Source organism: Eucalyptus grandis, chromosome 6, assembly GCF_016545825.1.
Source record: "Eucalyptus grandis isolate ANBG69807.140 chromosome 6, ASM1654582v1, whole genome shotgun sequence".
Classification (NCBI taxonomy): domain Eukaryota; kingdom Viridiplantae; phylum Streptophyta; class Magnoliopsida; order Myrtales; family Myrtaceae; genus Eucalyptus; species Eucalyptus grandis.
Window position 1 is genome coordinate 25,403,897 of NC_052617.1, and position 24,749 is coordinate 25,428,645.

The 24,749-nt window shown below is 39.3% G+C and overlaps 2 protein-coding genes across 2 annotated transcripts; one reads left to right on the top strand and one right to left on the bottom strand.

The window, feature by feature from the left end:
* Window positions 1-11,555: 11,555 nt before the first annotated feature.
* Window positions 11,556-13,575, bottom strand: LOC104449055 (uncharacterized metal-dependent hydrolase YabD). The gene is given in 3 exon segments (XM_010063065.3): window positions 11,556-12,244; window positions 12,247-12,865; window positions 13,469-13,575. Coding segments are annotated over 2 exon segments (873 nt in total). The 5' UTR covers window positions 12,676-12,865; window positions 13,469-13,575; the 3' UTR covers window positions 11,556-11,800.
* Window positions 13,576-18,042: 4,467 nt separating this feature from the next.
* On the top strand, window positions 18,043-24,153 carry LOC104449056 (peroxisomal nicotinamide adenine dinucleotide carrier). The gene is made up of 11 exons (XM_010063068.3): window positions 18,043-18,287; window positions 18,415-18,531; window positions 18,622-18,696; window positions 19,233-19,363; window positions 19,560-19,614; window positions 20,450-20,602; window positions 21,742-21,810; window positions 21,913-22,020; window positions 22,154-22,222; window positions 22,607-22,661; window positions 23,680-24,153. Exons 1-11 carry the CDS (start codon window positions 18,207-18,209, stop codon window positions 23,886-23,888), a joined length of 1,122 nt encoding a protein of 373 aa, XP_010061370.1. The 5' UTR covers window positions 18,043-18,206; the 3' UTR covers window positions 23,889-24,153.
* The last annotated feature ends 596 nt before the right edge of the window (window positions 24,154-24,749 follow it).

Here is a 24,749-nt window from a genome sequence, read left to right on the forward strand (position 1 = left end):
GTTGAACATTTTCATACAATTTATGGGCTGTATTGAATATATGACAAAAATTCATAAACTATATTAAATAAATTAAAAATTCATGAATCGCATTATACGTTTAAATAAAATTCAGGGACCGTATTAAATAAATTAAATATTCATGGACCAAATTGTACATTGAGTTAAAATTAAAAACTGTTTGTATCATTTAGAGGTGTCAAAATGGGTCTTAATCCATTTAAATTATAAATATGTCATATACGGATTACTTACTTTTTGAAAAGACTAATCAAATGAGTTTAAATATTAAAAGCTTAAGATAAATAGGTCTTAAACAGGTTGGATTAGAACCCATTTTCAACCCAAGCCTCATAATTTCTCTCTTTCCTATTTAACTTTATAAAAAAAATTTATAAAAATTAAAATTAAAATTATTTTTTATATTTTCTTTTTCTTTTTTTTTTCCTTTTTCTTCTTTCTTCTTCCTCCTTCCTTGCCGGTCACTGATTGTCATTGTGGCCAGCGGTAGGCAAGAAGGAAAAAAATGAAGAAAGAAAAAGAGAATTATATTTAAAAATTAAAAATTAAAATTTTAAAATTTTAAAATTTTAAAATTTTATAAAAATGGCCCATTAAATTTGTATTGTATAAAAGTATTTTAGCAATACCATTTTAAAAAAAATAAGAAATAAACTTTTTTAAATTTAGTTAAATGAATTGAGTATGGATCGAGTTTGGTATGAATTAAAAACTTTGCACTATGATAAATAAATAATAAACAGGTTAAATGGATCGATTTAAATTAAATTATTTATGATCCGATTCAACTCACTCATTTGATAGATCTAGTATCATTGTCCCTTTACTTTCCAATTCAACAATGTAAATTGTGCCTCATAAAGACCGTAGGATAACCCAATTTGTAAAGTACGTTCAGGTAATAATATCTGGTAGGGGACACGTAAAACGTACGGACATAGTCGACCAAACATGGACACTGGATCTTCCAGTTTGGAGATCATGGTCCTTCCTCCTTTTAGCCAGTACATGCGAAACTGTTCCTCCACTCTGCCATACCTTCGCCCTTAAAAAAAAATCCTGGAAATACATTCATTGCGGTCGAGATTCAAAAAAATCCACGATAAAAGGAGAAAAAACGAATATGGAAACAGGAACTCGCGCAAACCGCCCTCTACACACTTGTGGCGCGATAATTTGCTCTTCTCGTTACAGTCGTCGTCTTCTTCTTCGCTGTTTCTGCATAAGCTCAGCTTTCCTGGCCTTTGTTCCTTCCCTCTGCAGCAGTGACACGACGAATTCCCGTGCGGAGAAGACGCGGAGCCTCTGATCCGCCGGAGCCCCCGACGCCGCCTCCCGGCGAGGTTGCCGGCCCCGACGGAGGTGGCTGCGCCTCCGCTGGCAAGGACGGCAGCCCGGACCGTCGCGGCGGATCCGACGACGAGCCGAACCGCTCGCATTGCACGGATGCCCGTCGTCCTCCTCCTAGCTCGTCCTACGGCGATTTGCTGGGATTCGATTTGGTACCGTTGACGGACTCCGAGAAGGTCCGGAGGATTATTACTGCTTCGGCGAAGGGGTTCTCGATCGGAGCTGGCCTTAAGGAAAGCTGAGCTTTTTTCGGATTTGACTTGCTCTGTTCGACCGTGAGGTTGATAGGATCTGCATTTGAACTTATTTATAGTTCGTTCCGCTGAGTTTGATAGGAAAGCTGAGCTTTTTTCGAATAGAGAAGCCGTCGTAAATTTGTAATGCCCTTGAAGGAGACTTTGGGAAATGGACTTTTTCTAGGAACCTTCGCCGGCACGTTTGTTTCTGTGGATGAAATTATAGCTGTGGAGGGCACCGCAGGCACGTTCCCTTTTTGAATTCTGAATTCCTAAATTCAAACTTCTCTGAGTTTAGGTTCGTATGGTTATTGTTATCCTACTTGTCAGTGAGTTTCTATTATGGTAACTAGGACCACAAATTTGAGGGCTTGGTTGGCAGGGGCAATAGCTGGGCCTTCGATGCTGCTCACAGGACTGAACAGGCAGCATACAAGCTTGGCCATCTACATACTGATACGTGTGGCTGTATTAGCTTCATGGTGCAGAATTAAAAGCAAGAGATTCCAGGAAATCTGCAGGCCTGTTACTTGGAAGCACAGAGATTCTGTAGGATGAATATGGAGCGCACCGTTTCCTATGGATGGTTTACATTACCTACAGATTGGGATGATGTTGAAATGCTTCAAATTTTGAAGCTTTTTCCTCGGGCAGAATTTTGGTGCAATGCAATATATACTTCTGGACTTGAATCATGGCAGATATGTGAAATTGTATCCACTCATGGTTTTCCAATAGATTGTATGTGACATGTTTATTATAAATCTATTAGCATGAGCTGACTTATCTCAGTGAGAAAGTTGAAAAGATGTCAAACAGCAGATTCAATGTAGAACCACTGTTACGTCGCTGGAATCCCACGTAGAGCCACTTAGAGTAATACTAATGTAGACCATCATCTGTTGATTATTTTTTTGCCCGCAATAGTTAGTTGATCTTCTTTTCATATTGGTTATACCTGTCCTCATCTATATGGCGATGACCAAGGAACTCTGAGATGACTTTCCTTAGTGGCTAATATCTAGTCAGCATTGTTCCACATCATATTAGTGGTAGTTGCACTATCATGAAAAGTTTTGATCATTTAATCATTTCCAGTAAGTGAGTTGGCCATGGAATTTTGCTTGTTTGGTTGAAAAGGTTGGTCATAAATTTTGGCTTCTGAACAATCATGGACCGAGAATGGTTTGCAAATTTTTTGGGTGAATGTGTTTTGAACATGTGGAAGCTTCAATTAACTACAAAACCTTAAATTCTTGTCCTTTTCTTTTGGGTGGTACTTTTTTACACTTCAGGTCTACTTACTTATTAAAGCAAGAAATTTATTGGTGATAATCGTGACTAGCTACTGAAATTTATTAGTCTGCGGAGGATATTGATTTTGAATGGCTTCATAATATTGTCGTTACTGTAATTCTGATAAAATTTTCTACTCTGTAAGAAAACTGATTGTTAATTGCTTGTCAAGTTTAATGAATCCATCTTAGGATGTTGATTTGCCAATTGATGCTTCAGTTCTGGCTGTTCCAACACTGTGATTGGATGTATCTTGACCTTAATTTCTGTTGTGCTCCAAGTTAGATGATGGTCTAATAATCAGCAAGAAAGAAGTCTATATTTCATTTCATAATTATTAGAACTTCTGTGATTAGTGTATGACAAAGTAAAGTATTAATTGATGAGTTTGTTTATGACCAAATAGATAAGCTGTGTTCATGGAGATATTTGCGGAATGAAATTATTAGATGGAGGGTAATAGAGATTCAGGGTGTTACTCAAGGGTAGATTGTAACTCTATGATACCATAGGGACTAAAACAATGTTTACATGATTAAAACACATTATTTAGCCAGGAGAATGTTGTTGTCATGATGAATGGGAGAATTTCTGTCAGTCCTTCATCTAAAATGGTTGACTTAGTTATAAACACTTCGAAACAGTTTGCAGATTGCATGCATGAACAAGAGCGGTGTCTAATTCTTGAACAGGTTAAGATCATCAGTGAGTGGCTCTAAGAGTTAACGAGTGAATCATCAGAGAAACATACCTCCTATTTCTTAATCAAATTTAAATTAAATACATTTCGGTGGTTAATTTGAACTATACTGGTAGAAGAATATGATTCCTCAAGCAAAGTACTTTTTATTATTTTTTGGCCAAATTTCTTTTAGACAAAGTTTATCTTGTAGTATTTGGCGACAACTTTAGGTATTTATTTTCAATCACTTTCAATGTTTGTAGCCAGAAGGATGTAGGTTTAAACTTTGTATTCATGATCAATGTTTTTACTATCAATCAACTTTGATGGACATATTTGAATAAAATTGAGTGGAACATGGTAAGTTTCATTGTCTTTTTGACTTATGAATCAATTCCTCCAAAGCATGTTTGCTTTATTGATGTAGAAATTAATATAGAAGAAGAAAAGAGAGCGATGTAGAAATTGACAGAAGGAGTGAGGAGAATGTGTAAACTGATTAGGGTTTACCACATCTCACACATTTTATTATTAAATAATACTTAATTACCATAATAACTCTATCAGTATTAATGACCATAATAACCCTCACACTATAACACTCCCCCTCAAGCTGGAGCATAGATATCAAGCATGCCCAACTTGTTACAAATATACTCAACCCTACTACTCCCTAAAGACTTGGTGAAAATATCAGCTAGTTGCTCATTGATCCTAACATAACTAGTAGAAATAACTCCAGCCTGAAGCTTCTCACGGATAAAGTGACAATCAACTTCAATATGCTTGGTACTCTCATGGAATACTGGATTTGAAGCAATATGGATTGATGCATGATTACCACACCACAGCTTCATTGGCACAGGATCTTCGAATCCAAGTTCAACTAGTAGCTGATGTATCCAAATTAATTCACAAGTAGCTTGAGCCGTAGCTCTGTATTATGATTCTGCACTGGATCTAGCCACAACACTTTGCTTCTTACTCTTCCAAGATACTAGGTTTCCTCCCACAAAAGTGCAGTAACCCGATGAAGACCTTCTATTTGTAGGAGACCCAACCCAATCAGCATCTGAAAATGCTTGCACTCCTTTGTGACCATGATCACCAAAGAAAAGACCACGACTTGGAGTTTTCTTCAAGTATCTCAAAATTCTGACTATAGCATCCCAATGAGAGGTACGAGGAGAAGACATAAATTGACTCACAACACTCACAGAAAAGGAAATATCGGGTCGAGTGACAGTTAGATAATTCAATTTTCCAACAAGCCTTCGATACCGTTCTGGATCATTCAATAGTTTGCCTTCATCTGCCATTAATTTTTAGCTAGCTTTTCATGGGTGTATCTAAGGGTTTTGCTCCTAGCAAACGTGTCTCTCTAAGCAAATCCAAAACATACTTATGTTGTGAGATATGAATATCTTTCTTTGCTTGTGCCACTTCAATACCCAAAAAGTATCTAAGTCGTCCCAAATCCTTTGTTTGAAACTGTTGTTGCAAACGCAATTTCAATTCATCAATCCCTGTAGATTCATCTCCAGTTATGACAATATCATCCACATAAACTACAAGAAATATCCGACCAGCTCCTGAAACACGGTAAAACATAGAATGATCTCCACTACATTTAATTAATCCAATCTGGAGCACCACTTCTATAAACCTCCCAAACTAGGCTCTAGGAGATTGCTTCAAACCATATAAAGATTTCTTCAAACGGCAAACATGACCAGACTCCCCTTGAGCAACAAACCCAAGTGGTTGCTCCATATACACTTCTTCATTTAAATCACCATGAAGAAATGCATTTTTAACATCAAGCTAAAAAAGAGGCCAACAAGCATAAGCAGCCGATGAAAGTAAAAGACAAACAGAGGTCATCTTAGCCACTGGAGAGAAAGTATCACCATAATTAATCCCATAAACCTATGCATAACCTTTAGCAACCAATCGAGCTTTGAGGCAAGCAAGAGAACCATCAGGATTAACCTTAATAATGAACACCCATTTACATCCGATAGTAGTTTTTCCTTCAAATAGAGGAACAAGATCCCAAGTCCTATTTTGGTCAAGCGCCATTAGTTCCTCCTCCATAGCTGTCCTTTAGCCTTGACTAGATAATGCTTCAGCAACAATTTTAGGAGTAGGATATTTATCAATAGTGTCTAGACTAGCTCGAAAAGAAGCAGACAAACCAGAATATATGACAAACTATGCAATAGAGTGTTGGGTACAACTACGAACCCCTTTGCGATGAGCAATAGGGATATCAAGATCAGTATGCGATAGGCTTACCTCAGACTTTGAAGATGGAGAAGACGAAATAGGCGGAGGTGCATTTGCACGGGGCTCCACATGCCGATGATGACATCTACTGCATACATGGTGAATTGGTGGAGGGATTGGAGGCGAATCCGAAGTGGGTTTCATAATGACATATGTAAATGAATCATCATCCACTATAAGAGGCTCTATTGGTTCATCAGAATAAATAGTCGACTCAAAAAAGAAAACATCCGCAATGGTGAAATATTTATGCAAAGAAGGACAATAACAACGATATCCCTTTTGTGTATAGGAATACCCCACAAAAATACATTTAAGAGACTAAGGTCTAGTTTGGAAAGCCCTGGACAATGGTCACGAATACACAACCAAATATACGAGGTGGTAAATGAAACAAGGGTTCCGGAGGAAAAAGAAGAGAGTGTGGTGTTGCACCCTTAATAATAGAGGACGGCATGCAATTGATAAGATAGCATGCGATCATGATAGCATCAGCCCAAAAATATTTGTCTATGTTCATTTCAAACATCAATGATCAAGCAACTTCTAGTAAGTGACGGTTCTTCCGTTCAGCGACCCCATTTTGCTGTGGTGTATCTGAACAAGAAGATTGATGAAGGATGCCCTGTTGGGTCATGAATTCAGAAAAAGGATTAGAAAAATATTCTTTAGCGTTATCACTTCGAAGAATACGAACAAAGAGTTGAAAATTGAGTATGTACTTCATTAACAAATGCAAAAAATATAGAAAATAACTCAGAACGACTTTTGAATAGTCATCTACAAAAGTAACAAAGTGCTTGAAACCCAACTTAGAAAGAGTAGAACAAGGACCCCATATATCAGAATGAACTAACACAAACAGCTGAGAAGCCTGTTTATTGACTCTTGGACGATAACTAATACGGTGCAATTTCCCAAACTGACATGACTCACACTCAAGACTAGATAAAGATTGAAATTGGGGATCTAACTTCTTTAAACTTTCCAATGATGGATGGCCCAAACGACAATGGATCTATGTGGGGAAGCTGCGAAACAAACAACACTTGTAGTATCATCAAGCAAGTATAGCCCCCTTGACACATGTCTTTTACCAATTGTCTTCCTCGTCTTCAAGTCCTAAAAAACACAGAAATCGGGATAGAAAGTTGTGGAACAATCGTATGCTTTGGTAAGCTGACTGACAGACATAAGGTTGAACGGAAAACTAGGGAGATACATGACTGAGGATAAAGATATGAAGGATGTTAGGGGAACTGTGTCTATCCCCTTCACTGTGGATAGAGAACCATCAACTAATGTAACATTAGACATAGACTCATGAAAGTGAGAAAATATACCTGAGACTCCAGTCATATGATCGGTAGCACCTGAATCAATGACCTAGGGGCGAGAGGCAAAGGAAAGACATGCTTTTGCATTACTCGTCTGAACAAAAGTAGCTATGGAGGAGGACTATGAAATCGGCTGGGAAATCTGGAGTTGATTATACTTGGCAAATTCATCCTCCGACATTCTGATTAACTTTCCTCCCGCAGTGGATTGTAAAGAGGCATTAGATTCTACTGCATTGGCTACATTAGCTATAACTTGTTGAGAGGGCCTTCCATGAAGCTTATAACAGAATCTCTGAATATATCCAGGTAAACTACAATAATGACAAGTTCGAACCAAACCAATATTACCCCCTATGTCACTATAAGTGTTACTAGCAGCGGGTGGTTGGCCTCTAACAAAACTACGGCTGGCACCACCGCTTCGACCACCACCACGACCTCGACTACCACCACGATTTCCTTGAGCTGCCAAGGCTGAGTTCTCGCCTATAGAAAATGCATCCTTAGGTGGTTCACGTGAGACCCTTAGAACATGAGCAAATGTCTCAGTGAGTGAAGTCACTCTATCTCCTCCAAGTATTTGGGAACGAACGGCATCATACTCTTGTCCTAATCCTCCTAAAAAAACTCATAATAGCTAATTGCTCCCGTTGCTCCTGCATTTCCTTGACATTAGAAAAAATGGGTAGTAGAGAATTAAGCTCCTCATACATCCGTTTGAAATTAGTAAAATATTAAGTAGCCGACCATTTCTATCAGCCTTATAAAATCCCTGGGACACTTCATATATCCTTGAAAGATTATTTTCTTCAGAACAAAGAACATTCAAGTAGTCCCATAACTCTTTCACAATATTAATATGTGTTCCATGGAGTTCAACATTTGACCAAGAATTCTAGTATTCATACTATCCCAATTTGTATAAGAGGCAGATCTTTTACCTATTAGATGATTATGTTGCTCTCTTCTAGTCAACACTAACAACACAATTTTCCTCCATTGTTGGAAGTTGGTGATCCCTTCTAACTTCTTCTCCGTCAAACGATTAGATGATGTAGACATAACCTCAGCTACTACACCTCTATTCTCCGCCATAATTCGATGTGTACCAATATAATGCAAGAACTTTCAGCACAATTATCAAATTCAAATCCCTCCAACTAATTCAATTCAATAAACTACCGTGATTTGTTTCAAATAGTCCAAATCTCCATAATACTTCAATCAACTCATCCTATTTCATCAAGACAAACACCCAAATCATAGATTATGCCCAACCAGAAACCACTTCATCCAACATCAATTTTGTGGTGAACAGAATTAGCATCTCTATCAAACAAGTTGCTGCAATTTTTATTTTTATTTTTAATTGGAGAACAACGAACACATGAGCGAACCTTAGAAGACTACACCAATCAGATTAGCTTACACGGAGGGGCGCGATCTCAACCAGCGTCAAATCTTGAATGGATGGACAAGACCGCATGACGCTGGACGACATCGGATCTAAGCCAACAAGGTCAGATCTGAGCCAACTATGCTCGTCAGCATCAAATCTAGACTCGAGAGGGCTGGCCAACACCGGCTTGGGTTGAGTGATGCTTGTTGATGTGGCTATGATACCATGCAAAAATTAATATAGGAGAAGAAAAGAGAGCGATGTAGAAATTAACAGAAGGAACGAGGAGAACATGTAAACTGATTAGGGTTTACCACGTCTCACGCCTTTTATTATTAAATAATACTTAATAACCATAATAACCCTATCAGTGTTAATGACCATAATAACCCTCACATTGTAACAATTGATAACTTGGAAATGATTGCCAAGTTCAAAACTTACATGTGGGTCTCTATAGCTGCCTTTCTAGACTCATTGATTGAAAGATCAGATGATGCTTATTCTATGTCAATTTTAGTGTTTTAGAAAGAGTGGCATCTTGGCTGAGAAAATTGGATGAACTGAACTTTGCTAATCAACAAACCCGCATGCTTCCAGCATATTGCGGATACTTGGCTTATTTTTCTGAATGACCACTCACTTGATCTCAATTGAAGATGATAGAGCACTATTCCATTGTTAGGGACTTATGATAGGAAGAAGGGTGAAGAGGATGCCTCTAAACCAACTTCTCAGGGTTTAGTGTACACGGCGAAATTCCCTAGCTCAAACCTGGACGAGTTACTCAGTACCGTGCATGTCTCTTGCAAACTTCATCTACTAATGTATCAGTGGTTCTGTATGCGTACTATTGTATCAGTGGTCCTGACAGTGAAGAACTTCTTTCTGAGGCTTTGAAATCCTCCAAGGCGCGCCCCCGGCCCTCCCCCGCCCCCTTTTCTCCTCTCCCTCCTCTCAATGACCAAAAAAAAAAAAAAATCTTGCAGTACTCAAATTGCACTATATAAATAAACAACCTATCGCCAATCCATTTTACTATTCATTTTGCCAAATAGTTTAACTTAGATTGGCAGGGAAAAGTGCCAAAAAAGTCCTAAATCTTTTGTCTTTATACCAATTTAGTCCTAAACATTTTTTTGGTGCCGATTTAGTCCTAAACCTTTGTACGTTGTGCCAATTCAGTCCTTTCCGGCCAATTTTGGCCGGATTTTGCTGACTGGACGCCGACCGGTTGACGTGGCTGATCGGCGTTGATGTGGACACATTTTAATAATATTTTAATATTTTTGAATTTTTTTCTTTTATTTATTTATTTTTTTCGTTTTATGTTTTTCTTTTTCTTTTTTTTTTCTTCTCCTCTTCTTCTTTCTAGCCGGTCGTTGGACCTCGGCGACCGGCGGAGCGACCCCGCCGGCCACCTTGCGGGCGAGGGTCGAGCCTCGCGCCGGGCGGCGAAGCGGGGCGGGCGCACCCAACGTCTGGGAGGAACAACGGCGCTTGCATCGGGCTCCTGGCGTAAGAACGGCGCGGATCCGCATCGGGTAACGGCAACGGCCGAGCTCGGCACGACGGGGGCTCGCGGGGCTGGTCGACGGGAGGCAACGTGAGGCCGCGGCAGCAACGGGCGTCGGGCGGCGGAGGCCTCACGCGGGCGGGGTCTCCCTCTCTTCGGATCTCGCCCTCCCCTGTGGCTTTTTCTCTCTCTCGCCCGGATCTCGCTCTCGGCCTCCCACCTCGCCGGCGAGGGTCGAGCCTCACCCATGGCGGCGAGGCTAGACCTCGCCGATCCGTGAGGGTGAGCCTCGCCCATGGCCGGCGAGGCTCGACCTCGCCGTGATCCGGCGAGGTGAGCCTCGCCCATGGCCGGCGAGGCCGGGAGGCTCGACCTCTCGCCTCGCCGCCTAGTGCGAGGCTCGACCCTCCCGCGAGGTGCCCGGCGAGGGCGGCTCGCCTGCCGCGCGCCGCCGCCGGCCGTCGCCTGGGCCGGTCGCGTCCGGCGACCGGCCGGAGGAAGAAGAAGAGAAGAAAAAAGAAAAAAAAAGAAAATAGTAAACGAAAAAATAAATAAATAAAAGAAAAAGAAAAAACTCTAAAATATTAAAATATTATTAAAATGTGTCCACATCCGCCGATCGGCCACGGCCCGGTCGGCGTCCCATCAGCAAAATCCGACCAAAATTAGCTGGAAATGACTGAATTGACACAACATACAAAGGTTTAGGACTAAATCGGCACAAAAACAAAAGGTTTATGACTTTTTTGGCACTTTTCCCCATATTGGCATGGTCATTGTGGAAGTAAAATGATTGTTAAAAGCTTGGCTTGGTTTCAAGATAGACGTATTTAACAAGATCGGCAGTATTTTGTCCCAAAAAGAAAAGGAGTGGCAGGATGATGACTGTTTCTAGTAAACTTATTTTTGGATGAAAGATTTAATTGCCAGCAGGAGCGAGGTGAAAAGCGGAATTTGTGGATGGGTATCTTCAAATGAGGAATGCTTGTCTTCTCTTCTGGACCTGAAGATTCTCAAGCATAGTCAAATGTCAATTGTACAAACTCTGTAGTTGGTTAATCAAAAGTCCTGCTCTAATACAACTTTAATGTGCACGCTGGACACTGGATTTGCTGATACTGGACTCTGGTCTGTAGAATGAGTGCAGTTCTTGATCAAATAGTGTGTAGATGCATTATTGTCCCTATCACATATCCATGTAAAGCTTTCGGAAGACGTACATTTGCCAATCCAGCTAAATCTTCAATGCTTTGATCTGTAATTTGAGGGTGAAGTTAATATAAAAATCACTTGGTTTCTTGAAACTCTTTGCAGAATGTGGACATGCATTCTTTTCAGGGTTTTAAAGAAATGTAACATTCCAATGGTGGCCATTGGCATGGTAATGCATTTTCTTGACTCTGTTATATGTACCACAGGGAAAAAGTACCAAAAAAATCTTAAACCTATAGTATTGGTATCAATATAGTCATAAACATTTCAATTAAACAAATTCAATCCTAAACATTTTTACATTAGTACCAATTTGGTCCATCCAGCCTTAGCATTGACGTGGATGCCAGTTGTTCGGTGTGGCCCTTTGCTCTTTCACCTTCGATTCCTAGCAATGGCCGGCGAGGCCCGCCAAGCCCTCGCCAGCTACTGGGCGAGGGCCGTGACCCTCGCTGGCGACTATATCTTGTCCAGCTTCGTACCTTCATAGGAGAATAAATGCACTGCGTTTTTACAGCTGAGCTCCGCAAGATCTTCTGGAGGCATGTCTAGCAAGGATGCCACATAATTAAGCACCGCATGAATGTTTGCCGGATGATTCAGAGATTCCATCAGAGATGTAGATTCAGTGCCCCCTTCATCAGCCTGACTTACACTTGAACGAGCATCATCATCAATGACAAATGCAGGATTCTTTGGCAATGCATCTGGCGCATCTGTTTCCAGTAAAATTCTTTCAAAAGGAACTGCTTTCAACATCTTCTTTGCCTTCTGCTCTTTCATGGACATGAGAAATCCTGAGAATGAAAAATAAGCTCCAACTTGAACAAACTGAGGAACCATTTCAGCGGAACCTAAATAAGAGTGGAGGATGACACCAGCAGGAAAAGGCCCTGCCTCTCGTTCAATATCTGAAGAAGATCACCAAATGCTCGGACACAATGGATGGATGCTGGTCTATTCAACTCTTTTGCAAGTTCGAGCTGTTTCTGGAACACTTCGACCTGATCGTTGAAATCGATATTCCTCCCATGAGACCCTTTGTCCAAACCAATCTCTCCCACTGCAGCACAAGGAGTGGCCTCAAAAAATTGCCTTAATGTTTGGAACCAGTTAGGGGTTCTATCGGCGACAAACCAAGGATGGAGTCCAAAGTTTGGAATGGTAGAAGGATAGTCGTCGCTCATTTGCTTCACTAAATGCCAGTCTTTCTCATGGGTTCCATTCACCGCAAATTTAACAACACCAGACTGAAGGGCCGACTCAATTAACTTTGGTGCCATATGCCAGACCCTTGGGTCTTGCAAGTGGCAATGGGCGTCAAACACTTTCATACCTCTGTTTTTCTATGATCCTGTCCCCCAAGAATAGATGTCTAGCAAGTAACGATATTGCCAGACCAAGAGTCAACTGGACACTATTTATAAGGGGGTCGATTCAAATTTCTTTGCGTGATCTTTTCGAGCACAATCAAGCTGCCTGTCTGACCAATGTTTGCTTTCCAGCACTAGGCTTTTGAGCCACCTACAAAGAAGTCACATTTCAGTACAATGAAGCCTCTGACTGCGAAAGAGAGATAAAAACGAATTGGCATCGTCCACAGAGACATGCACAGGCGTCGGCAAATGAAGAAACACTTTCAGGGGAAAAGAAAACAAAGGTGCTATAAGATCTCCAAATTTGAATCTCGTCATGTTTCTTAGGAATCCATAGTCGGGCTTGGCTGGTGCTTAGAGCAACGCGACCAAGTGGGGCTGGCATTTTCGCTCCAAGGAACTAGGTCCTTTAATGTTAGGAACAGAAGAACGTTTCACGTCCTTCTTTCTTATAAGGTGAAAAGCCCAGCAATATGCCATTACAGAAACAGTTCACGCCCCATAGCAGCGAAAAGAAAAAAAAAAGGGGGGCGGGGGGCAAAAGAAGAAGAGCTTCAAACAGATAAGGGTGCAATTCGTCGAACAGTTGGTGCGCGAGCCACAACACAGGAAGCATAGAAACCGTCATCAGCACGAAAGGGAATCATCCAAATAAAGCTGAAAGAACGGCAGAACCTCAGAAAGCAATCACCATGGAACTGATGAGATTGAATTGTTTCCGGAATTTTCCCATGGTAAGCGGATAACATACCGTTCAGCGCCTTCACGCGAGGGAGAGAGACGAAGATGGACGAACGAACGATGCTAATCGAGGGAGAGAGGGAGGGGTTGGGAATTGGGATGAAGGGCACTTCTTTGATACCCTGAGTGCGGGCCTATGTCAAAATATAGACCACTGGACTGGCAACAAATCTCATCCGTCCATTTAGGCTTTGTGCATTTAGCCAGGATCAAAATAAAATAATCCCATTTGAGAGTGGGATAAGACTGAACAGGATACTCATCTCTCTTCTCTATTCCTTGAACCCAGTCATGACCGACACTCACAGCCTTCGTTGCCATCCATGGTCTCCCACCAAGTTTCATCTTGTCGTGGTAACTGGTAACAAGCTCAACTTGATCTCGGCCGCGAAGGAGTTTCGTTGCTAGATCTGGCACACCAGCTATTGTCCATGGCCAGATCTAGCGTAACAATCGTTGTCCTCGTGTCGTACACACCTTCCTAACACGAGCAGTTATGCCTTTGTTCACTGTACCTTCATTCGTCGAGGCTTGACCTTGGCGGGTGGCGACTAATGGCTGTTGAAGATTGCAAGTTGTCGATGCAGATGGAGGAGAAACCAATTGTTATTGATTGCACTATGATGATGCTCAAGTAGCTAAACTATTAGGGAGGACTCGGAGATCTAAACAATCGACATTTTATCTAGCATGAGCAAAGAGGAGGATGTGGAGGACGTTGAGCACATTGCGTGGGATTTATGAGAGCCATTATGTTGACATTTAGTTCATCCGAACGCTTGATATTCAATTTAATTTAGATACCTGTATATTTATTGAACATGGAATAACATATTAGAAATCTCATATTTATCCAATCTAACATGTATCTTATTTGATAGGAATGTTCATATGACCAAACGCAATCCAAAGATCCAAATTTCGTCACTTAAAAAAAACCAATATTTTTTTTCTCTCGATTAATTAACTGATCTCTTTAAATGGGTTGGATACAAGACTTTGGGGTGCACTAAAAATATTAAACATTGGTGTTGTGGTACTTATTTCATTGAATAACCTTTTAAAACGTTCATTAAAAGTGATCAGTGGATAGGCTCGAGCTTGGGTGAAGTCCTTCTACTTCGTCGACCAAGACTTGCCCTTAATTAAATGTTGATGTATGAAATTATCAGGCTCGGGCGGGCCACCAAGGGCCTAATCTAGCCGATAAAACTAGTTAGCTTTGCCTAAATCGACCTAAAAATGTTCTTCGGCCCATTTGGTGTGGACGGGCCTGGTGACCCTCGGAAGGATCCATGGACCTATGGCCCACCAGGCTAATGATTAGGTCAAGTGCTATTATGAATGCTGTCATTGAAATGTATCATCCAAGTTGACAGAACAAGTAACCGTAGTCATCTTAGGGTCCTCTCTCGCGCGCACGGCCGTGTACGCCCACATGCACGCGCACAAGATGCCAACTCATCATCACCACCATTACCAACAGCCACTATCGAAACTTGGCTAAACCATCCCTATTTGGCCCAAGAAAACTTTTGTAATCCTCCATTTGGCTTTTGGGAGGCTTATGATCATAAAAACTGTCTATTCGAGATTGTTCCTTAATTCGCAGACTCTAATATATTGTTAGAATTCTAACTCTTCTAAAATGGTATCTCATTGATGGCTCACCCCTGAAAGGAGGCCTTTTTTGCCTTCTGCCTAAGCTTCACAGTAAAGGGCCACCACTATCACCACTTAAACATTGACTTCATAACTCGGTCTCCGAACAACAACATTCTCTCCCCGTTTCTTTCCTTAATTTGTACCTCAAATCTAAGCACATGGCATCCTTTGGAGCTCAGCGATAGAGGACAGACAGAGGGGAGTCGAGCTCGCATGGTGTCGATAGTGATCATCCGCCAGTGTGCGGGTTGGTTAGTGGCTGTGGCCATGGTGGCGATGTTCAACCAGGGAAGAGAGAGAAGAAAAGCAGCTATGGATGAAGTAGGAGGATGGAGAAAAAAAGGAAAATGAAACAAGAAATGGAGAAGATCTTTTTAGCTGTTGGAATGGAAGAAATAATGTGTTTTGGCGGTCCTTGTCATAAGTTTAACCCAATTAGGCCATCTAATTTAGGTGATAGGGCACTTAATTAACGGAGACATATATCATTGAGTTTAATTTTAAAAGCTGAGGCACTTGATCCAGCAAAAATATTAGATTCTCAATTCCACAACGAGTAAAAGTTCGGACTCTTGTGAAGTCACCGCCCTTTTCATAGCCACATCCCTTTTTCTGATGGCACTAAAGTGGTGCTTCTCTTCCTCTTGTTCAACCAGAGTTGTGCTTTGATAGGAAGGAAAAAAAAAAACCAAAGCATGAGGCCAAGGAAAAATAATCATACTAGGGTGTGTTTGTCTGAGTAAAAAAAAAATTTCAAATTGTTTTACTGTACTTTTACATGTTTGATTTACTAAAAATGATCGATCAAATGAGAAAACAATTTATAGTCAAAGGAAATATTATATGCTTAAAAGCAATAAAAAATTAATTCCTTAACCTAAAAGGGAAAAACATTTTTCAGAAAATGCTAGCACGACAAGTCTTTATCATGAAGTTTTCACCTAAACAAATACATCCTAATGCTCCGTTTATTTTGTAGAACACTACTGATTTGGAAAACAACTTCCTAAAAATATTTATTTATATCACTTACCAAAATGAATAAATGAAAAATACTTTCATCATTTATAAAAGTATTGAGACATAAATTATATTAATAATGAAAAAAAAATTCATCAACTAAATATTTCAAGCGATCATTTGTAGTAAACTATTTTTTTCAAGTCATTCGTTTCAAATAAACAAATAGAGTTTAATTTCAATGATAGTAAAGAATTTATTTAAATTTTATTAAACAATTAACTATGGAAATTTAAAATATTACACCTATCCATAGATTAGAATATTCTTTGTCAATTTTTTTTTTTTTTTTAATGCAACTCTGTTCTGACCAAAAAAGAAGAAGAAGTGTAACTCTGTTGGTCTTTTAATCGCTCAATTTTTTTTTTCACCACAAAAGTGGTTATGAACTTATTAGCCTAGTAAATTGTTTATTCGTCTTCCCCCCTTCTCTTTCTTTATTTTAGAAATTATACCACTATTGCTCCCAATATTTTCGCTCGAATATCAGAAATGTCCCTCTGTTTTTTTTTTTTTTTTTTTTTAAAAAAACCTTCCCTATACTTTTTAAGAAGCGCCATTGACCGTCCCTACGTCAATCGGGTGATGGAATTTGTCGAGAGCACAATTGACCATATTGTGACGTGAATTGTTTTCTTTTCTTAATTTCTGTTATTGGAAAACAGGTGATGTAGAATTGTTATGTTTTATCTAAATATATCGTGACAAGTAATAAATCTTGTGTTAACTTTTTAAGAGACGTTAGGTTTGAGACTTTTCACTATATTTCTTTTAGAAATAATGTCACAGGATCGCTTTATTTTTGCTCAAAAATCAGACTGTCCTACAATTTTTTGTTACCCTTAAAACCTTCCTTATACTTTTTAAAAAGTGTCATTGTCATCCATGTGTAGATTCGGTAATGAAATTTGCTTACATGACTTTGAACGTAAGTAACCATTTTCTGAAGTGGATCGTTGTTCTTTCTTCACCAATCTGGATCTATCCCTTTCTTTTTTTTCTTTTTTTCAACGTTGACTCTCTCTCTTCTTCTTCAAATCTGACCAAATAAAAAACTACCGAAACTTTACACATATGGCAATGAGAAACTATGATTCACACTCCCTTATGACCACCAATCGAGCAGCAATGGCCATGAACTCGAGCGGTCACGATGTTCGCAAACTTGAGCTTGAATGTCCATGGTTACCACAATCGGAGCTCGAGTATGGGGTCATGGCTGTCGTGATGGGCCACGTCTCTCTCTCAATTCGCCTTTCCTTAAGTTGTTTAATTTGGTGCCCCATGATAATACTGAGCGTGTATTCTAGCATTCATATCATTTTTTTTTTCCAACAGTCCATGTTAGCCAAAATCGATCAACAAAAGAAAAACTAATAGGAAATGATTGATGAAAAAAAAAGGATTAATACCATGAAAAACTAAAAGTTTGACACACAAAGGGTAAAAACCTAAATTGATATATTCGTTAATTGTCATGTGTCATCTATCTTAATAATCTAATTATAAAATTTAATAAAATTAATGAGAGGTAAATTTGTCACAAATATATTAATTTAAGGTTTTTGATGGTGAAAAAAGTAATTTATAATAAATTTCACAAATATACTAGTTTAAAGTTTGTCGTCATATTAAAATAAAATTAAATGATTTAGGTAGAAATATACGAGAAATGATTATATGATAATTTACAATAATTTGTTCTAGATTATAAAAATTAATTAATAAATAGTTATAAATTATTAAAAAATTATTTATTTAAGAATTTGTGACTGATGAGCTATCAAAATAAACTATTATTGTCAAAAAGCAGTCCAAAAACTGTCATTTAAAAGTCCACAGTAGATTAGCAACGGTCACGCGTTATCCATTTGATTTTACCTACATAAAGAGGCTCTACGGTTGCGCTTTTCGATTCGCGTGCCGATAGGGGAAACCTTTTCGACGGAGAAATTAAGCAAGAATCTGAACAGTGGCATCACCGAGCTTGGCCTGACTCCAGAGATACAAGATATTTTCAGCTGCTCCCTCACTTCAAAGCTCTCCGCCGGAATCGATCGCCGATGTCGAACGCCGTCGCCAACGGCCTCGCCGGCGCCGGAGGCGGCATCATTGCTCAGATCATCACCTATCCTCTCCAGACGGTTCTCCCTCTCCCTCTCCCTCTCCCTCTCCCTCTCTCTCTCTCTCTCTCTCTCTCTCTCTCTGCGTTTGTGCGTTTTACGTACACGGTGACGGAATGGTATCGATCGGCTTTTGGAACGGCGGCAGGTGAACACGCGGCAGCAAACCGAGCGAGTGGCGAAGAAAGGCCTCGGCGGCGCCGACAAGAAGGCTTTGCCTGCTCAGACGCGGCCCGCGGCCGGCACTCTCCTTCAGATCCTCCAGGTTTTCGTCGTTTTGGAAGCTTCGTTAATGGCGGTTGGCTCCGGTTAGTGAGCGTGCGGACGGTGATAGGATTTCGCCATTTGATGTCAGGTTCTGAAGACGGAAGGTTGGGGCGGACTGTATAGCGGACTCAAGCCTTCTCTGTTCGGCACCGCGGCTTCGCAGGTACGGAGCGAGCTTGTCATTATGTCGTCGCTGTATTAGGTGATGCATTTGCAAAGTTCTTTCGCGAAGAGGATTTTGCTCATTAAGCAAGTGTTGCTTCAATTTAATTTTGAAGTTGATTAAGACTGAGTGTCAGGGAGAGGTCTGATTTGTTAGTTTGCACAAATTACATCATAGCTTGTTGTTGGTGCCAGTGGCATTGGATTAGTGGAATAAGAAAGACATTAGTCATATCTCCTGGACAGTGTCCGAAGAGATTTCTGTGATTTGATGAGCGAGTGAATATAGATTATGGTTGATCCCTGTGATATCGGCTAGCTGTTTTTAGGCTTGTTTAACTGTTTATAATGGCAAAAGCTTCACTCGGAAAAGTCTTTGCGTCTGATCACCGAAACACTTTGCTGATATTGGAAAACAAGACAACGATAATGACAAGTACCTCGGTACTATTAGATTGATAAGTGGAGGCACTTTTATTATATTTCCATCACACAACTTTTCTTGTTGACTCTTAACTATTTTCTCTGATACTGCCAGGGGTATACTACTATTTCTATCAGGTTTTCAAAAACAGAGCTGAGGCGATTGCCGCTGCTCGTAAGAAGAAAGGCCGTGGGGATGGAACCGTTGGTATGTTCTCTTGGCTTGTTGTGGCGGCTATTGCTGGGTGAGTAGTCAGTTCTCATAATTATTAAGCATTTCTTTCCAATTTTTTTTTTTTTTGGGAGGCATGGAGGGCAAGTTTGATCATACTGATGCCCTTCTTATTGTGAGATGCACTTTGCTTTGGTTCATCCATTACGTAACTGGATCATGTTCCTCCAACAAAATTCTTGTGTCACCTCTTATACCTATTTTTGCAGGTCCTTGAATGTGTTACTGACCATTCCTATCTGGGTTCTCGTCACTAGGATGCAGGTGCCTTCAATTCTTCATTCACTTTATTCTATGGTCACTATATAGAGGTCTAGAATAGAATTCTTGCATATGAGATTGGTATTCAACTAATTTGGTCCCTCATCTTTCGATATCCTCTGACCAAAAAAACAAAAAAAAATCTTTCGATATCCTTCACTTGTCAATATTTTGTAGCACTGTATGGATCCAGAACTTGTGATTCTGCATGCTGACTGTTTTTACTTTCATTCAAACGAGCACTGAGTATCCAGCTGACAGAATTAGTAAAAAGGACATCCGTTTTTTCATGTTTTATAATTGGAAGTCTTTTTAATGAATATATAAAAAATTTGTGTTGAATAATCCTAATGGAAATCATATGATTTCTTGTCAGTTAGTTGATAGTCTGTCTTGTATGGCATCTTCCACTGCCTTCCATTTTACCCGATCCATCATTATCGGTGGCCTTGATATGCATGTGATTGGCATACTCGTGCTGAAAAAAAGTTCTCGGGGGAAGATAATGCTGTTTAGAAGCATGAATTTCTTGCTAAAATGCTAGTTTCTCAGATGTCAGAGATAAAACACAATGAACTCAATTGCTTATGCAGTAAGTACAAGCTCCTTTTATCAGGTTCTAAGACTATAATTATGCTTGAGGGTGGTTTAAAATCATGCTTGAGATAATAATTATGCAGATAAAACACAATGAACTCAAATGCACACACACATATATATATAGAGAGAGAGAGAGAGAGTTTTCATGAGGTTTTTGGTTTAAAATCATGATATATGTTTGAGGGTGCATTAGCTAAATATAGTTCTCATAATATTTCCTTGTTATTTGAGTGTGTAGACGCATACTCAAGCAGAAAGAAAAATAATGGAGGGCAAAAAGGAAGCTCTATTGGCTGAAGCATTGGAAAGGGGTTGGGAAGAATCTACTTTACATGATAAATTGACTGAACTTGAATCAGTGAAACCTCGTCCATATGGTACTCTTCAGGCGGTTGGTATTTTCTGTATATCCACCTCTACATTAATCCTATGCTTTTCCATCACTATCATTCATGATCACCGGCAAACCTTTCCTTTTCTTTCCTTAGCTCTCATATTGAATGCAATGCCAAGTTTCTTTCCCAATCTCTTGTTGGACGCATCATCTAAGATGGAGATTATGTGCTGGTCTTCTTACTTCATCATCTGACTGCATCCAATATAGTCGCTTGAATGGAAATTACCATTTTTACTATAAATGAAACATGAATTGATAATGACTTCGCAGGATGGTCATGCAAACCACTTCCCGATGTAAATATGCTTGCATAGATATTGGTGCCTTATAGTTTAAATGCCTGCTCTCATTCAAACATTGCAATGTATTTAAATTCTTGCACAATTTCATGTGCTCCAGTATCGATTTTCCAGTGTAATCCATAACCCTATATGTGCTCCCCGATGGTCTAAGTTAGAAAATTCGAGGTTCATCATTCCCAACCATGGTGAGTCTTGTTTCTTGACCAAAACTTAGATTAGTCTCCTTAGTATTTCAATTGCGTATAGGTGTCAATTTCGCATAGGCGTGTAGAATTAGACCTTTAAATTTCGAATTTTTATAAAATTGGTCAAAGTTTTTTGGTCAAACCGAAGAATTTAACCTGACAAAAAAATATATTAGAATTTCATTAGTTTCTAATTTTATTTTAGACATTTGATTGAGGGACAATAAAATTTAAAGACCTCGGATCGGATTAAAGAAATTTTTACCTATAGAGCTGGTCAACCATTTGGAGCAAGGCTGTTGATCTATTGTCACTCTGTTAAGATGATGAGACAGCTAACAAGCATGAAAAGAACTCCTCTTGACAGAGTTCTGTGCAAAACTCAGGGAACTCCTCCTTTTATCAAGAGCACACAGACAGATACATGCATGTGCACACTCTTGGTCACAGCATAATCTTCATCATTGAAGAAAAATATTGCTTGTGCTGTTGTCTGGGCATTTAATATTATAAAATATTCCTTTGAAAGTGCAAATATCAGCTGATTTCTGTGTAAATGATTGTTTAAGTATTTTTTGTATTTGTAATTTCTTTATTTAAGTATTGTCAATGATGTCCCATGCTTAAGTCTGCTTACTTTTCATAGGCTCAAGAGGTGCACAGGGAAGCAGGTGTTGCGGGATTCTGGAAGGGTATTATTCCAACATTAATTATGGTCAGTCTATTAAATTAGCACTAAAATGGATGGGAAATGTTTCGCTCTTCTTATTCAGGATGCTACTGTCATTTTTGTGTAAGCGAGACCTTTTGTTGATAGGTTTGCAATCCATCAATCCAATTCATGATCTATGAAACCTCCTTAAAGCACTTGAGAGCAAAGCATTCCGCTAGTAAGAGGGGATTGAAAAATGTGAATGCTTTGGAGGTACGTAATCCTTGTTTGGGATCATAGACTTATGCTCGTAACACCATATTTAAGTTGCTTTTATCTTCTGGTCAATGGATGTCAAATCAACTCCCTTGTGTAAAATAGATAGTTGTGACCCTTTCTCAAATAGGTCTTCTTGTTGGGGGCTTTGGCAAAACTCGGGGCAACTGTTTCAACATACCCTCTGTTAGTTGTGAAGGTAATAATTCAAACTCTTGCATAATAAGCTGAGTCCTGACTTATATTTCACTTATTCTTCTGTGTTTCACTTATCTCTATGCATGCGTGCGTGCGGTATGTTAAAATTTCGGGTAAGCTCTAATCACTGATCAAGTAGCTCATGCACTGCTGTGGCATTCCTCATTGCTTATCTGCTGAGTTAAGGAAAAATATGTCAAGTACTGCTGGATTCTTTATCTGCTTGTTTTCTTGGTCAGATGTTTCAACACTATCCACCTATACTCCACTTTTTAGAGGCTGTGATAAACATTGCATCATGGGTATATGATTCTCTACTGGAGGGTATGCTTGTCTCTGATTCTCATCTTTTTTTTTTTTTTTTTTTTCCTTAATGCATTTTCAGTCAAGGTTGCAAGCAAAACAGGAGATCGGGGGGAATGTTTCTTTGAGATACACAGGTCCATTTTATAGCACATCAAGTTTTATTGTCCCTCTTCATTTTAGCGTTATCTCTGTGCATGATACTCTATCCCTAATAAAGTTTGATAAAGGAAAAAAATCATTGTGTAAGTTGTTTTTTGCCTGGATCAAGTAGTTATGGCTGTGCTGGAATACCTTAAATTCGTTACCAAACCTTATTAAGCAGAAATATAATGAAAAGTCTTCTTCATGTGTGTTTCACACATTTGAAGGGGATATATTGATAATATGAAAGGTGAAAGATGAGGATCCGCAATTTCCTGTAGTTGGTGAGAGTGCCATTTTCTATATATACTTTGTGACATTAATTTTGTCCTTGAAATAGGTTTCATGGCTTAGGACGTGACTTGATTTTTCAGAATAATGCTGCTGACAAGATCAGATATATGCATATATACCTGTAGTGACATTCAATCTTTGTACATTCACACCTACACCTTCTTCCATGATGTTTGGGTTTCAAATTTCCTGTATGATTGCCTGTACAATCAATAGCAAATCAGATAGTTTGCTGTTAGCTGGTCAACTAGTCAATCATCTGTGCCAAGTCATTTTGATCATGCTGTGGATAATTGATGGCCTTGGATGCTATTTTAGATGGTAGAGGTCCTGGGGCTAGAATTATCGTAGCAAGAAAATTGGTGGCAAATGAGAGTTTGAGCAGGGACAAACAATTGTGAAGTAGATGTTGTTGTGGTTTTAAATTGCAGTCTAAACCTTTTTTTTTTTTTTTTGTATGCTAAAGCAAATTCCCCAATTCATCATGTCAGTAGTGATGAATCAAAACTAAGTGTGCCAATGGTCCCTCCTCTAATTTCAGCACATTTTGTTTGCTGTTCCTGCACTGATCAATCTGTTATGTGCATCGTCATTCTAAAGTTTATTTGGTATATGGATATGACCATTGCAATTGTTCGCCTTTTATTTGGTCTAAGTATCACCTTCATCCTAATTTCAACAGTATCCAGTTTTACCAAAAGCTTCTCTCAAATGCAGGTACATTTGATGCGATCATTAAAATGATCCGTTATGAAGGAGTGCAAGCATTTTATAAGGGTATGAGCACAAAGATAGTACAAAGTGTTTTTGCAGCTTCTGTGCTATTCATGATCAAGGAGGAACTTGTCAAGGCTTATATGCTGCTGGCAGATAAGGGCCAGAAGGTTTTGTTGGATTTGTCTAAACGATCACTCACAAAGATATAAATCAATGAATTGTATACTTGTCAAGGTTCACATGCCTACAGTGTTTGCATTGCCAGTTGATGCGCAAATATTATCAATACAAGTGTTGGACCTGCTTTTTGGTTCCTTATGGGGTGAAAAAGCCAAAATCTTGTACTTAAGCTGCCTGATTATTGATCCTGTCAATTACTTCGTGTTCCACTTCACTCTGTAACTGTTCCTGTAAATGAACAATACTGTGATCAATATTTAAGAAATGTACTCATCTCTTGATACTTTGGTTCCATTACGGCACCTAACTAGTTTTCTTGCACATCTGTTCTTTCATGTGCTATCCCTTTCCAGCATAATTCAGTAGAATGGGCTCTAAGAAAAGGAAAATTAATACCCAGGTTCAACTTCAGTAACCTCCTAATGTTTACTTTGAATGCCTTGTCTTTTGTTTTGTCAAAGGTCTAAATTGATTTACCTACGGTAGTGCTTGCCTGGGCTTTTGGAGTCTAAACTGCCAAGTGGAGCATTTCTTTTTGGTTTGTTTACATATTTGTGCTGTTTCATTAACTGCTTCTTGGTTGTTATTAAAATTAGCTGTAAACTTGTAATCTCCTGAATTAATCAATCGAGAGTGTGCATAATGGAAACAATTTTATTGTTGCAGTTAGTAAGCAAAGGATTTTTCTCCATAGATATGAAAAATTTCCTAACCATGCTTAGACCTGGCGAAACTGCTTAGCTCATATTTGGACAATGAATTGATCAGCCTGCTTTCACCTTTTAGGCACATCAGGTAGTGATCAGAAGTTTGCTACTGACTAGACCTGCTTGATATATTTTCACCAGTCTGGATAGACATCAAAGATCTCAAGTGATTGACTGGGAATG

Bases quoted from the DNA above. Each gene is read 5' to 3' on its own strand.
- LOC104449056 (XM_010063068.3), top strand. From the start codon at position 18,207: ATGTCGAACGCCGTCGCCAACGGCCTCGCCGGCGCCGGAGGCGGCATC. The intron at 18,532-18,621 runs GTTTTCGTCGTT...ATTTGATGTCAG, and splicing joins CTCTCCTTCAGATCCTCCAG to GTTCTGAAGACGGAAGGTTG. The intron at 22,021-22,153 runs GTACGTAATCCT...TTTCTCAAATAG, and splicing joins AAAATGTGAATGCTTTGGAG to GTCTTCTTGTTGGGGGCTTT.